Source organism: Phoxinus phoxinus, assembly GCF_949152265.1.
Source record: "Phoxinus phoxinus genome assembly, chromosome: 20".
Classification (NCBI taxonomy): Eukaryota; Metazoa; Chordata; class Actinopteri; order Cypriniformes; family Leuciscidae; genus Phoxinus; species Phoxinus phoxinus.
The window spans coordinates 24,772,227-24,788,870 of record NC_136895.1 but is presented as its reverse complement, the minus strand read 5'-3'; the positions used below and the strand labels follow the sequence as shown (position 1 = coordinate 24,788,870).

At 37.5% G+C, this 16,644-nt stretch overlaps 1 protein-coding gene across 3 annotated transcripts in view; it reads left to right on the top strand.

Moving 5' to 3' along the window:
* LOC306988997 (SLAM family member 5-like) overlaps nt 1-16,644 on the top strand; it is a 34,829-nt gene that overhangs the window by 16,370 nt on the left and 1,815 nt on the right. For 2 of the 3 annotated variants that reach the window (XR_013795543.1, XR_013795544.1), the window contains 3 exons: nt 15,560-15,841; nt 15,938-16,042; nt 16,494-16,561. Coding sequence is in view for 1 of the 3 variants with exons in the window: in XM_079594258.1 (XP_079450384.1) it covers nt 11,568-11,613; nt 12,193-12,528; nt 15,560-15,841; nt 15,938-16,042; nt 16,494-16,561 (837 nt within the window). In the remaining 2 variants the exon portion in view is untranslated. Of the gene's footprint in view, nt 1-11,533; nt 11,614-12,192; nt 12,529-15,559; nt 15,842-15,937; nt 16,043-16,493; nt 16,562-16,644 lie in introns of those variants that run through there. The other variant, XM_079594258.1, reaches the window with a different exon arrangement.

Sequence of the window (16,644 nt, the reverse complement as noted above, 5' to 3'; positions counted from 1 at the left end):
GAGGCTGAGCTTATATAGCTGAGGCAGCGGCCGAAAGTTTCCTAAAACAACGTCTGACGTTTACAGTTTACGTGGTGTGATAAAGTCACATAAACCACGCGAAATCCGATTTTTTATTTTATTTTTTTCAAACCACATAGAAAAGTAGCTCAAAACTCATTTATAAAACATCTGTGACTATCGGATTTTAATCGGATATGCACAAAAATCTGATTTGGACTGACATTCTGAAATCCTATTCAAACCACATTTCTGGAAATTCGTTTCACTCTGACTGCTCTGATCAGATTTCACGTGGTTTATGTCACTTTCGCACGCCACGTAAAACAAGTGCATATATTCCGGAAAACGAAAGAGCGCCATGGGACAGTTGCAATACTGGACAGTCAATAATTAAGATCATATTCCAATAGGAAAATAATCGGATTTGAACTGACAGTGTGAACGTAGCCTTAGTGAGAATTGTAGTTCTCACAAATTAGAATCTGTTGTAAAATCAGGGTTTTTTTGCAGACAGATTCAGTGCACATCTTACCTTATCAGGATTGTTCTGACTCGAATTGTTGCCTGTATAAACAACAATAACAACAAACTCGATTAACTCAGATTACTTTGGTTAATTTGAATAAAAATACACATATTTGTAAATATTGTTTTGCTCAATAAATCTCATTCCTCCATCCTGTCAAATAAGCTGTATAAAATACTTGCCATATTGTCCTGCTTGTGTGGATTTCCTGAGACAGTAAATCGCAGCAGCCACGGCCAGCAGAACAACAACACATATTCCTGCTACAGCTCCTGAAGACACACCTGAATCTGGAACAGCTAAAGACACACAGTCATTATTACCACAACTTTAACAATATACTTTTGACTGATATATATACCCGTCTAATTTGGTCATCAGTGTGATGGTAATTTTTTAAATAAATGACGCCATCTGGTGATTTTATTTTTTTCAAGATACAGCGTGTTTACAGGAACTGATGAATATTATATTATGCATTTTTCTTATGCAATAATTTTCATTAACAATACTGAACAATTGCAAAATTCATAATGTAAACAAAACTCAATGTAACGAGAAGATAATAGAAATGGTCTGAACATACAATGAACATGTACAGGGTTGATATAGCCTATTTAAAGGGGTCATGAACTAGCTTGTTTAATTTTTTTATATTGTTATCTGAAGTCAACTTATGACGTTCGCTTGGTTTTTACATTCAAAAACATCAAAAATGAATAAGTAATAGGCTATTTTCTGCCCTGGTTTTGAGCCTAGCTCCTGAAACGCTCAGTTTTTATGGGCGTGCCGCATTGAAGACTTGGAAGTAAACGCCCACTGCTATGATTGGATAACAGTTTTGCATATTATAATGAGTTTCATGTAATGCGTGAATCTGTGGGCGGGGCTAAACAGGCGGTGTTGAAGTAGGCGTCGATCTTCTTCTGTGGAGGCGGGGTTTAATGCCCTTTGACGTCATAGATCCTGTCGTTCGTTGGGCCTGGTGTCAATAAAAGCTTTTATTGGACTAACAAGGAAGTTTTCAGTTCTGAAACTTACAGAATATTCATATAGTATGATGACCTCTGAAAATTTGATTTCTCAGTTCATCACCCCTTTAAAACGGTTTCCTAAAACTCCAAAAGAAAATGCACTGAATGGCTACGTGATACTCACCAGTGACATTAACACTGAAACTCTTAATGCTGACAGTCACATTGAAGCTCCTTCTGATGCTGATTCTGCTGCTGTTGATCTGTAGTTTATAAAGTCCAGAGTCTGTGTTTGTGATGTTTGTGATGGTCAGAGATCCAGTCTGATGATCCAGCTTCAGTCTGTCTCTGAATCTCTCATCACACTGTTGATCTGTACAGGTTTTATTGGGATCTCTAGTGATTTCAGTAATGACAGTGTCATTAAAATACCACGTCATCACATCATTTGGGCTTTTTAAAATATGCGTATCTAAAGTAACAGATTCTCCCTCCATCACTGACTTTCTCTTTATTTCATTTACTTTAACAACAGGAAAATCTGAAACACAAACCAAACACAAATCACCTCTTTTAGGGGGAAACACTACATACAGTATCATGAGAAAACGGTGGAACATTCATTACTTTTAGTCTAAAAAGCAACATTTATCCACATTTTGAGCTAATAAGCATTTCATCAAATCCACTGCACTTGATGAACTAAAAATACCAAATATGGTGTAATATATGGATTTAAACAAATGCTCCACTGTCATCTTCATCAGAACAAAACTAACTGATACAACAAAAAGTTTTAAATTATACTATTTAAATCTACAAATTGCACAATAAATGTGTTTGTGAAGAAATTATCTGTGTATGGGAATTAATATGCAGGTATAGAGGAAAAAATACCTCCAAATGTCAGAGAAAAAAATATCACTTAACTGTACACGATTGCATAATCTTAAACATAATGACTCACCAAATACAGCAAGAATGAAGCTCTTTGTACTGATGTTGCTGCTGGCGATGATCCGCAGTTGATACACTCCAGAGTCTGTGTTTCTGGTGTGTGTGATGGTCAGAGATCCAGTCTGATGATCCAGCTTCAGTCTGTCTCTGAATCTCTCAGTCCCTTCATTACACTGAACATCTGAACAGATATTACTGAGATCTCCACTGATTTGAGCTATGCGAATTCCATTAAAATACCATCTAATCTTTTCTTTTTGGGTTGTTTCAGCATCAGTGTGAAGAGTGACTTAATCTCCCTCCACCACAAAAACTGACTCTTCATCTGTATTCACGCTAAAAAAACCTGGAGAAGAAATGAACACATAAATATAAGCCAAACAATATTAAACAACAGTAAATACTGTGAAAATGCAGAATGCTTAATCTTTAAAGTTGTGTGGCTGTGCACTGTAAAAAAAAAAAAAAGGTAAACTACTGACAGCTGTGGTTGCCAGCATCATACCGTAAAAATACGGTGCATTACTGTTTTTGAAATGAACAACTAAATACCGTTTGGTCAGCTACAGTATACAACTGTAATGTAACAGTATATAGCAGAGAAAAAGCTATTTAGCTGTTTATTTCAAAAACAGTAACACACCGTATTTTTACGGTATGATGCTGGCAACCACAGCTGACAGTAGTTTACCGTTATTTTACAGGATTATGTTTTACAGTGTGTTTTTTTTATTTTGAAATCATACTGAACTCATTTAAAGCAATAAGTCTGTTAGGCAGTGGTTTAAACAAGCACACAGCATCACAAATGTAATAAATTAATGATAAATTTAGAGCAAATAACTATTTCTTTGCAAAGCAATGTAGTTCTTCATAAATGTTTAGCAGAATAACTGCCAAACAACAAATACGCAGCAACATTTTTTGAATTATCTATGTACTGAATAAGAATTAGAATACAGGTAAAGAGAAAAACACTTCTGAATGTGTTCAAAAACATCACTAACATTAAAGATGTCACATGATGTTGCTTTTAAACACATAATGACTCACTGTGAACAGTGACAATGATCATCTTTGTTCTGATTCTGGTGCTGCTGCTGATCTTATGTTTATATTCTCCGGAGTCTGTTGGTCTGGTCTCTTTAATGGTCAGAGATCCAGTCTTATGATCCAGCTTCAGTCTGTCTCTGAATCTCTCTTTACACTGAACATCTGTACAGATCTTACTCTGATCTCCAGTGATTTCAGAGATGAGAATGTCATTCACCAATGTGAAAAACCACCTAATATCTTCTTGTTGGTGTATTTTAACATCAGTATTTAGAGTGATTGATTCTCCCTCCATCACAGACAATCTCTCTGTATCAACACCAGACACAGCTGCAAAAGAAATGAACAGTTACTCTAAGCCAAACAAAACATTCACCAGACTTGACCAGTTATTTTTGGAAAGTAATATATATATATATATATATTTATATTTAGTGGCTCCTCAGATAAATATAAAAATGTTTATTCCTATATTTTTGGCAGCCAACTTTTTTTTTAATTGCTGTAGTTTACAATATTCCTGACATAAATGTTCTTAACCCTCTGGTGAGGGTTTGATGGTATGTATTAATATTTCTGCAATAATTATGGTTAATTTTTGCCATTAAAAGTAATACAAAATAAATTGTTTTCTAGGTTTTTTTTTTATAATTTTTCAATTAATGCACATTTCAGATTAATATAGACACTAGGCCTTTTAAATCCAATTTTTAAAATCAGATTAGTACGGAGCCCCTAAAGGGACGTGGTGGTGGAACTTTTTTTAGGATGGGAGAATTTTTTTTTTCCAAATTTTAATTGCGTTCCCTCGCAAAACTTTTGCGTTCCCCCGAGAAACTTTGCGTTCCCTCGCAAAACTTTTGCGTTCCCTCGCAAAGATATTTGCGTTCCCACGCAAAATGTTTGCGTTCCCTCGCAAAGTTATTTGCGTTCCCACGCAAAACTTTTGCGTTCCCTCGCAAAGTTATTTGCGTTCCCACGCAAAACTTTTGCGTTCCCTCGCAAAGATATTTGCATTCCCACGCAAAACCTGTTGTGAGCTCGGAGTCGGACAGACACTTCCTGTTTAATGTCCAGCTGGCAGTGTTTCAGAGCTCTGTACGTTAATGGAGCGTTTCATAGTGTTTGAACTTGGACTCAAATATAAAGAAATGCGGTCAGTGCTTAACTCAAGGAGTTCAGTGAAGTTGGCAATATATTCACATAGGCTATTCGAACTTCCCGGATCAATATTCTTGAGCTAAACGTTATTAAAACACAAACGACACCTATTTACAATCACAGTGACCTAGACAACGAGCTACAACCCAATTCTCCTCAAAACAAGCTTTATAATATAAATTTGTCTCAAACCAGCCAATTGAGAGACAAGTCTGAATAAGGGGCCGTCTGCAAAGTGCAAATCCCCAGACCGGTCTGCACATTTTATATTATTAAACATCAATAGCTTCACTGTGATACACTGTACTGTCACCAAATTCAGTTCACACATCACTGCTCTCCTGCTGCATACTACAATACTTAGTTTGATAAAAAAAATGCATAATTTTTATGATTATTTATTATGAAATAAAATCAATAACTTTTTAGAAAATCACCCTTTTTAGAAAAAATATTCAATAACTTCACACTGTTATACAATGTAATGCCATCAAATTCAGTAAGCAAATATAATGCAAAAGCTATTGGTTGTAACTATTATGTTAGCTGCGTACGTACGGTACCAATATAATTTGTGTAAAGAATAGGCCTACTTATTTTTTTATGTGCAATTACATCCCAAACTAAGTGTTGCATAACCAACATTAGAGCAGTGATGTGTGAACTAAATTTGGTGTGTTACAGTGAAGTTATTGGATATTTTTCATAATATAAAATGTGCAAAAGCAGTGTAGTATGACCAGTGGGTGACCATTGATGTGTAAACTGAATTTGGTGGCACTACAGTTTGTAACATTGAATTTAATGATTATTTTTGTATTTTTGACTATGAGTTGATGCTGTAGTCGTTTCTTGGGTTATATTGCACTTTGCAGACGGTCCCTTCGGAATTGTCTCTCAGCCGACTGCTCATAGATCCATTTAGCCTATATTATAAAGCTCGTTTTGAGGAGAATTGGGTTGTAGCTCGTTGTCTAGGTTACTGTGATTGTAAATAGGTGTCGTTTGTGTTTTAACAACGTTTAGCTCACGAATATTGATCCGGGTAGTTCGAATAGCCTATGTGAATATACTGCCAACTTCACTGAACTTGAGTTAAGCACTGACCGCATTTCTTTATATCTGAGTCCAAGTTCAAACACTAACGCTCTATTAACATACGGAGCTCTGAAACACTGCCAGCGGGACATTAAACAGGAAGTGTCTGCACTCAGAGCTCACAACAGGTTTTGCGTGGGAACGCAAATATCTTTGCGAGGGAACGCAAAAGTTTTGCGTGGGAACGCAAAGTTTCTCGGGGGAACGCAAAAGTTTTGCGAGGGAATGCAAAAGATTTGGAAAAAAAATGTTCTCCCATCCTAAAAAATTCCACCACCACGTCCCTTTAGGGGCTCCGTAGATTAAAAAGATTTCAAGTTTCAACAGTGAGAGAACAATGCTCTCGATAAAATCGTCTGACCTCTCTCTTCCCACGCTGCTTTGTGTTGATGTCTGTTATTTGCGTCCCCTCTCTCTCCATGTGGTATTGTTCATCTTACAAAATACTGTAAATAGCTACTATACATTATATTATTTATATTATTTATGTGTGTGTTTTGTTTCTATCAGACCTACATAACCTTTTTGTACTTAAAGGAACACTCCACTTTTTTTTGGAAATAGGCTCATTTTCCAACTCCCAGTTAAGTTTTACAGTTGAGTTTTACCATTTTCGAATCCATTCAGCCAATTCTGTAGCACTTTTAGCATAGCATAGATCATTGAATCTGATTAGACCATAAGCATCTCTAAAAAGGTGTTTCGATATTTTTCCTATTTAAAACTTGACTCTTCTGTAGTTACATCGTGTACTAAGACCGACAGAAAATGAAAAGTTGCGATTTTCTTGGCCAATATGATTAGGAACTATACTCTCATTCCTGCATAATAATCAAGGAACTGTGTGTGCCGTACCAGCAGGCGCAATATTACGCAGCGCCTGAAAATAGTCCAGGTAACTTCCAACGTGACTGACTAAGTTTGTAACGCCTTCTGGTACGGCAGCACAGTTCCCTTTTCCTTATTCCTAATTGCCATTTTCCCTTCCTCTTCTCTTACAGGGATCTGCTTATATTGTAGTTATTTTAATTTTCCTAATCACTCTCCAAACCACATTCTCCAATACATCCTAATACCTAGCTAGCTGCTTGCGACCAATAAAGGAATTTCAAGAAGGGTTTTTTACTCTGGGTTTTTTACCACAATAAGCTGAAAACACTTAACCACCAGCCAGGTCATTCCCTAGGATGAACTAAACTCAATCCACTGGGAGTTGTGTTCTCACAGCCACGTTTACGTACCCGGTTACCAAGTCTGCCGACAGAAAAAGTCTGTGTAGAGGAACTTGTATACAATCGGCACCCTCTGGGGCCAGCTTTAGCACATTGCTTACAATGAGCGACTGAGCTGCTACTGTGTCTCATAATATCCAAATGTGTGTAGCATTGTCCTCCTCACAACTGGATGCTACACATCCACGCAATATGGTTTATAACCAGACGAGGGAGAAATGGGTGAAACAGAATTCACAAAACCTACAGTTTTAGGCTTGCTTGACATATGTTTTTCTTTTTCAAGGCTTCTGCGATCAGATGACCTGCATCTATACAGTATAAACATACCCGCCGCTCACTATAGCGACTTTTTGTGGATCTGCCCCCTCCATACGCCCCACCCCGGCTAAATCTGGTATTAGCATCCGGTCCTCCATCTGCATTTCAGTAACACGGACAGCCACTTTTAATCAAACCTCCCCACTGGAGAAAAAACAGTTTGGTGGGTCAATATAAACTCATCAGCAAGAACCACCAAGTTCTTGCACAACCTTTGAAATCCTCCAATTAAATTAATTTGGTCTTAACGGGTGGAGCTAGAATATCTAACCACACCCTAACCAGAGAGGATGAGCTGGACGTCAACTCATTTGACTCTGCACTGACTGAGTACCACTTTTCAGTTGTATGATACTGCTTTAACTGATAAATAGCACCATCTAGTGGATTTATGAGAAACAGCAGCTAATGCAGCATCACAGGACTGCGAGCTCAACAGGAAATAGCAGACAGATGGCAGCACCTCAAAAATATAAATAATGTCTGTGAACTATGAAGACGATGCAATAACTTGAGTGATCAAGCAACACATACTCAAGCAATGTGTTCAGTCATCTCATGCCTTTGCTATCCTATGGAGCCCCTGAAGGGACATGGTGGTGGAAAAAATTTGGGATGGAAGAATATTTTTTTTTCAAATCCATTACATTGTTCCAAAAAAATGTATGTTCCTTCCCAAAACTTTTGCGTTCCCTTACAAAGATTTTTGCGTTCCCTTGTAAAACCTGTTGTGAGCTCGGACAGGCACTCCCTGTTTAATGTCCCGCTGGCCGTGTTTTAGACGTTCATTATGGAGCGGTTTATAGTGTTTGAACTTGGACTCAAATATAGGCCTAAAGAAATGCAGTCAGTGAGTGCACTGACCAAATTTGTTTATATTTAAGTCCAATTTCAAACATTATGAAATGCTCCATTGTTAATGTACGTGTCTGAAACACGGCCAGCGGGACATTAAAGGGGTGGTATGCCCTTTTCAAAAGATGTAAAATAAGTCTCTGATGTCCCCAGAGTGTGTATGTGAAGTTTTAGCTTATAATACCCCACAGATATTTTTATATAGAATGTTAAAATTGTCACGTTTTTAAGGGTGAGCAAAAACAACATATTGTGTCTGTCCCTTTAAATGCAATTGAGCTGCTGCTCCCGGCACAGGGGGCGGAACTACAACCGCTTGTGTCCTTTTACCTCACACAGACATACACTGACAATTTCAAAAACGTTTAGCTTTTTATGTTCGAACCGGAGTCAGACAATGGTGGAGAGACTCTAGAGCTTTTGTGTAGTTATCTTCTAGTCATTGATTAGCATATTCTGTCATTCTAATCTATAAATCCCGTTCCCGGGGGTTGGGTTTTTGTAAATTTTAAGGTTTGTGATGTCACTAACCTGGAGGAAGCTTGTGCAACCAGCCGTTTGTCGTAGTCCTTAAAGGGACAATAAGTAGGAATTACTCCCATCTAGTGGTGAATTTGTATTTTGCATGCAAACTAATTTTGCTCTCCAGCGCCTCGCTTTTTCAAATGCGCATTGCATCTACGGTAGGCGATATGTACCAAAAAGCTTTGACAGGATGTCTTCTAATAGCACTTCATAAACGCATAAACGCGTCTTTACATTCACTTAACATTGAAATCACTCGCGCCAGACGCTCAAGAGTGAGTAATCATTTTTAAATAAAATTGACTTTAATCAAACCACGGATCCGTGATAAGTTTTGTGATCCGTCTCGCCACTTTGAGGGGAGAAATAAATAAGCAGAGGCAGGGATACATTGACCAGAAAGGGGGAAATCCCACGCATCCCCCCGGGTATGCCTTCTTTATTCGTTATATTACGAGAGACGATCTTGATAGAATTGAAAGTTTACAAAGGCAGAGAAGAGAAGCGACAGAGGTTTGTACAATTTATGTCTAACAATAGCAATGAATTTTCATTGTCTGTACAGTTCTGTGCACGTAGCAAAATATTCACAACTTGAGCTAATGGATTGTTTTTGAAAAAGGAGAGCTATATAAAATTAGCCACATTAGCGACATTAACTCTTGTTTTCTGTAATCTACGGTCACGTTTCCTTTTACGTTCTATTTTTGACTTTTTTGGCGACAATGTTTTCTTCTCCTGTGGCTTGGCATATGTATGGTCCATAATAACAATGCAATCCAGACTTTTAAACTTGCCGGTGCAGTTTCAAGCGCCTCTCACTGCTCTGCACCTGCGTTTCTGCTGGTTTCAGTCACGTCACGTGACTGGCTGGCTGGCTCTGAACGAAAACGCGTTGGCTTAGTACTTTTTGTCCCTCTCTGCTATTATAGTTTTGCAAGATGGCGGAACTACATGGAAGCCTCCGTGGACCTACCCGTCCCATGTATATAAAGATAATACATTCTTCATTTATAAGGATAAGTCAGATAATTGGCCGAGGTATTTGTACACCATTGAGGACATATTTATGAATAAAAATATTGATTTTAGATAATAAAATACCTAAAAAGATACTTATTGTCCCTTTAAGAAGCTTTCTTTAAAAGAAAATATCTTCCTTTGCTTTAAACTTTGGTGTTGTAACTTTGCAGATGTTGTTTATTATCAAACAGCAACATTACACACTAACTGAAGTTAGAAAAGTGAAATCATAATCAACAACCCCTTAAAACAGGAAGTGTCTGTCCGAGCTCGCAACAGGTTTTGCGAGGGATGACTCATAGTTATAGGACTCAGTCTAAGTGTGGAAATTGTGTCATTGTGAAGGTGATCGAGATGATCTCATCAGTTATATTATTTGTTATACAGTGTCTGATAGATGATCTTGATCAATTTAATGAACATCATACAACCAACATCCTGATTCATTTATACCCCTCTTCTCTATACATTTGCACTGGGAACCTACAAAAGCCATTAGACGATTTCTATAGCATAAAAACAGTAAATCAAAGGGTTAAAGGCCACTAAGTTGTTGTTGTTGTTGTTGTTGTTGTTTTTGCACAGTGGGTGGAAACTTCACACAGTCTCTTACTTACAACAGATGACAGTTACCGTTTCTCTCCCTGTGTCAGAAACAGTAATAAAAAGCCGTTTGCAGGTCAGGAAGAGACTTTTCACCTACAGGCTAACACACCAACTCTGAATACACACTCTCACCTACAAGATGTTTGACCACAAAACATCTCTGAAAACCGACCACAGCTACTTTCAGTTTGACTTGGAAGATCAACGTCAGTGCAACTGGTCCTGTGAGATGCGAGATGGTTTTAACCCTGTATTAACTGTATTTTTATTTTATTTTGGTTATTGCACACTATAATTGAGAATATAATATATATGTTATTCTTCTACTTTTAGCCATGGCTAAAAGTAGAAGAATAACATATATATTATATTATATTATATTATATTATATTATATTCTCAATTATAGTGTGCAATAACCAAAATAAAATAAAAATACAGTTAACATTCTGTAAAGACATAACCGACTGTGTTTACGCGAATACTCTCCAAAACTGACATTTAGACATAATGTTGTGTGTATTTGTCCATTCAGACGCGAAAGAGAGCTCAATTCAGTCCTTGCGCGCAGCGCGCTGTCTGCAGAACTGCACGCTTCGGGTCGCGCGCGCGCGTGTGCGTGTATATGTGTATGTGTGTCTCTGTGTGTGTTCGCACTTCGCACAGAAAAACATACCGAATAAAGCTCTCGTCGTCACTCTTATTCCGATCTATCCATGCCTGCAGTCTCTTTATCACAAACGTTTAAATTTTTTAATGATTTGAGACATGCATCAAGCGCATGCCAACTCGTGTGCGGCCGGGTAGATCACCACGTTACAATTCAAATGTGCGCATCTTCCACAAACGCAAATCAGTTCCGACTGGATCTCTTCCCCAATCGTCCCTCCCTAATTTCCGTCTAGTTTTTATTCGTTGACGCGGTTGTCATTTAAAACGGAGTTTTATTTAGTTTTCGTCTGTGAAAAAATATATAAACACTGCCTAGGTTCCATTTTGGCGACAGTTACCCTTAAAGTACGCAAAGGCGCGTAGTAACACAAGTGGCATTACGCATTCCTGATTTTTGTCGCGCATGCGTACCTGCGTACCAGTTATGTGCACCCCTGACTATAACATTATATCATTTGCAAATACAGCGTGTGAACTGGGAGGGTCAAACTGTTGTGGGAGGATTCACAGACTGAGTGTGTTGGCGAACAGTGTTAGATCAATCACTGAACAGTTAAAGAAAATGTTTCCCACGCTTGTTTTGTTCTGTTGCTGCTGGAGTCTAATTGGTAAGTTATAAAAAAAACATTTTAATGGTTTAATTTATTTCCATTTCGGAGCAATAAAGCTGCTACCACTGTTCAGATTTGATTATTTCCATCTGCTGCTATCTTTACCAGATGAATACGAATGGTGAGATTTACTAGCTAATTCAGGTTCTATAATTTATCTTTTGTATACTTTCGCTATTTTCATAAACAGACAAAAGTCATGGAAATTAATTTGTCAAAATGCGCAAGAACCCTGAGAGCATTAGAGATTCAGTGAGCCTGTTTACAGGATATTTATTCTGGATATTTAATTAATTATGCTGGATATTTAATTATGCTTCATTCTGAAGTTGTCATGTATTTGTTTTCAGTATTATGTTAATTTACGCATTCATTTTGCTCCACTGAAGATAACTTTAAAACATCGGTGATTGGTTCTCACACATCTGTCTGTTTATATATCTCATATTTAATTTTGGTCTCCATCGCTTTGTAGATGTTTTTCAGTAATATGTAAATTACAAAAAAAAAACTGATTTCAGGGTTTGTAAACCAACGGGAGTCTTAATCTGTTTAAAGCATGTTCATGTTCTTCAGGTGTGTTTGGTGTTGAGATAAATGGAATACAGTCAGTGTCAGTGATGGAGGGAGATTCAGTTCTTTTACACACTGATGTTACTCAAATACATGAAGAGGAGCACATACTGTGGAATTTTAGAGATAAAAAGTCTTTTATAGCTGAAATCATCATTAAGAACCGAATATTCTCCACATCTGATGTCCCTGATGGGAGATTCAGAGACAGACTGAAGCTGGACAATGAAACTGGATCTCTGACCATCACAAACACCACAACTGAACATACTGGAGTTTATAAACTAGAGATAAATGGACTGAAACTGACATCAAAAACATTTAGTGTTTTTGTCTATGGTGAGTAAGGAGCATTTGTTCTGTCCTATTATTATTTTATAAACAGTACCTTGACCTTTAAACTATTTGCATATTGATTTTTTACGATTATTTTATTGTTTAATAATAATAATTTTTAATTCCTATAACTAGGGATGATTTTAATCACTAGGGATGATTTTAACAACTTTCGTCCCATTTCTAATCTTCCCTGTTTGGCAAAAATACTTGAGCGTGTTGTTGCCTCTCAACTTCGTAACCATCTCACAACCAATAACCTCTTTGAACCCCTTCAGTCAGGTTTTCGTAAATTTCACAGCACGGAAACAGCGTTGGTCAAAGTAACCAATGACTTGTTAATGGCCTCGGATTTTGGTTCTACCTCACTTCTCATTCTTCTTGACCTTAAAGCTGCCTTCAATACTGTGGATCACGGTCTATTACTTTCCCGTCTAAAAACTGCTTTTGGTGTATCTGGTACAGTTCTGGACTGGTTTAAATCCTATTTTACCGACCGTACCCATTTTGTCTCGATGGGTGGCTTTAGGTCTGATACTTGCTTGGTGCTCACTGGTGTTCCTCAGGGATCAGTTCTAGGTCCACTGCTTTTTAACATCTATTTATCTACTCTTGGACATCTGTTGCAATCGCTCGGTCTTAATTACCATTTGTATGCAGACGACACTCAAATATACATCCACTCTAAACCTGGCGAAGATATTGATGCTTGTTATCTTTCTGGCTGTATTTCTGAGATTAAGGCATGGTTGAATAATAACTTCCTTTGCTTGAATAGTGGGAAAACTGAGGTTATGCTTATAGGTTCCCGTCATCAAATTCGCAAAGCCGCTCAACTATCCATGTCTGTTGATGGCGCTGATTTAGAGATCCTGAGTAAGATGAGGAACCTTGGTGTAATTTTTGACTCCTGCCTCACTTTTGATCATTTTGTACAGAGTACTGTGAAGGCATCTTTTTTCCACCTTAGAAGTATAGCCAGACTGCGTCCTATCTTAAATTTAACTGTTGCTGAAAAACTGATTCATTCATTTGTGGTCACAAGACTGGATTATTGTAATGCAGTTCTAGCTGGAGTTTCCAAATCCTCAATTAACAAATTGCAATATGTCCAGAACTCGGCAGCCCGGATTCTGACGGGAACTGGAAAATTCGAGCATATTACTCCTGTCTTGAAATCTTTACACTGGCTACCGGGTTAAGTACCGTGTTGACTTTAAGATCGTGATGTTAACTTATAAGGCATTACATGGCTTAGCACCGCAATATTTGTCTGGTTTACTGAACAGCTACACTCCAACACGCAGACTGCGATCTTCAGTGTCATTTATTAACTGTTCCACAAACGCACCAAAAATCTATGGGTGTCAGGGCTTTTTCTGCTTACGCTCCAAACCTTTGGAACTCTTTACCACGTGAACGCAGGGAAGCACAGACTTTGGGTATTTTTAAAGTTCTTCTCAAAACTTATTTTTTTAAACATGCATTTAATTGCTGATGCCTTTTCGTTTGGTGTATCGCAGTTTTTATTATTAACTTCGCAGTTGATGCTTTTATTAATTTCTGTTTTATGCATCTTTGGTGGATTGTGATTTTATGTTCAGCGCTTTGAGAAGCCACTTTTAAAGGCGCTTTATAAAATAAAGCTTATTATTATTATTATTATTATAAAGCGCCTTTCCAACACACAAGGTCGCTTTACAAAGATAGGTTAAGGAACAGAACAAAATAAATATCAACATCAAAGCACAATACACAAACCAAGAGATACAAACAAAGAGGGATTCAAACAAATAACATATCCTTAACAAGGTACAATTTACAGACTGAGAGCCGAAAAGTAATATTCAGAGTAAAACATTTTTATTAGCTCTCAGTCTGTAAATCTCCCTCCACCACTGACACGGACTGTATTTTAAGAGCGTAAGAAATGAACAGGAACATAAGGCTGAAGTCAGATAAGTAAGTACCAAGGTTATGAAGAGCGTTGTAAGTGAGGATTAGTACCTTGAAGTTAATACGCAAGGAAACCGGAAGACAATGAAGGTGCCAATTGAAGTAATGTGCTCATTCTTTCTTGCGTGAGTGATCAAGAGAGTTGCAGAGTCTTAAACATATTGTAATTGTTTTATATTTTAAGTTGAAAGGCCATAAAGAAGTGAGTTACAGTAGTTGAGATGTGACAAAGACATTACGGTTTCAGCGTCCTGCTGAATAAGACAAGATATATGAGAGATATATGCCGAATGTGAGAGATATTACGTAGGTGGAAAAAAGCTGTCTTTAGCACTTTACCAATGTGATCATTAAATGAAAGAGTGGAATTAATGAGATCACTAAGATTTCAAACTGTGATATAGGGGGGATTATCAAAGTCACCATCCAAATCTATCAGTTGACCGGATAATTTAGATACAACAGATTTAGTTCCATGATGCAAGTTGTTAATGTAAGCAGCGGAAACACTGAGGTGGGAGGTGTGCTAAAAATAAATCTGAATGTCATCAGCATAACAGTGGAAGTTAAACCCATAGCGTTTGAGAATTTATCCAATTGGTAACATATAAATAGTAAAAAGTAGAGGGCCCAAGACAGAACCTTGAGGGACACCAAAACTGATGGATTTGGTGGATGGTTTGTGCTTCTGGTATATAACAAATGTTTGCCTCGCTGTCAGATTGGAGTCAAAGGCTGTGTCAGTAATTCCAATCTCATGACTAACAGTGTCAAAAGCTGAGCTGACCTGACAAAAGGAGAGAGCCAGAATCAGAAGCTTCGAGGAGATCATTAGGAACCTTAAATAGGACTGTTTCAGTTCTGTGTAAAGGGCGAGAGCCAGACTGGAAAGGCTCATAGAGGTTGTGTGCTGTTAAATAGGCATGTAACTGGGAGGCAACAACTTTTCTAATATTTTAGAGAGAAAAGAGAGGTTTGAAATAGGCATAGGCACCAAATAAACCCTCATTCAACACACTGAACTGAAATTAATATTGTTTGATTTTTCAATATATCACTTTATTGACATATTTTCCAGCTCATCTGCCTGTTCCTGTTATCGTCAGAAATTGCTCTTCATCATCATCAAATTGTTCACTGGTGTGTTCATCAGTGTTGAGTGTGAGTGATGCGACTCTCTCCTGGTACGCAGGAATCAGTGTGTTGTCCAGCATCAGTGTGTGTGATCTCAGCATCAGTCTCTCTCTACCTCTGGAGGTGGAATATCAGGATAAAAACACCTACAGCTGTGTGCTGAACAATCCCATCAGCAACCAGACCACACATCTGGACATCCACACACTCTGCCACACATGTGCAGGTACCACAGCTCTGATGATATATGTGTGTATTCACTAATTCACTTAATGACCGTCTCTCTTTATCATCACAACACACTCTCCTTCACTTCGTCCAGTGTCAGTGTCTATGATAGTGTTGATCTCTGCTGGATCTCTGATGATTGTGTCTACAGTCGTGATCTTCTGTATCTGCAGGAAACACAGAAAAACTGATCAACAAGGCAAGAATTACTCTTTACAAAACACACTGGAAATATGAACATAGAAATGTAAATCAATAATAAAACAACTTCTGTGTAAAGATGCAGCATTCTGCTGGAGTACAAAATTAACATCGATATGAATGACGCTGTTTCACTTTGAGTTTTATGATGATTTAATTTCACCATACGAAGAATGCAGATGCTTTAAACATCCTGTCTGGATTTGATTTATAGATTATCTGTAAGTTTAAAGATAAACACACACTGTGTTAGGAACTTTGTGCATGTGAAACAGTTCAAATTAAATTTGTTAATGCTGTTTTCAAAATCTGCAGCATGCAATATTTAATCGCATTAATGCTTTAACTTTGACAGCCCTAATAATAACACATAAGGCACAAAGAAACAGATCTAGATAAGAGTGAGTTTTGTTGTTTTAATGCATACATTTTTGTTGTTGCTAAAACAGTTCAGACTCGTGAAGAAGAGATAGCATATGCTGTTCTCACATTCCACAAAAGAAAAGCACATAAATTGGTAAGATAATTTATTGTTCTGTGTCTCTGTATATAGCAGTGAGTCAGATTTAGATGTGTGTGACTGTGTTTTTTGTATCATGA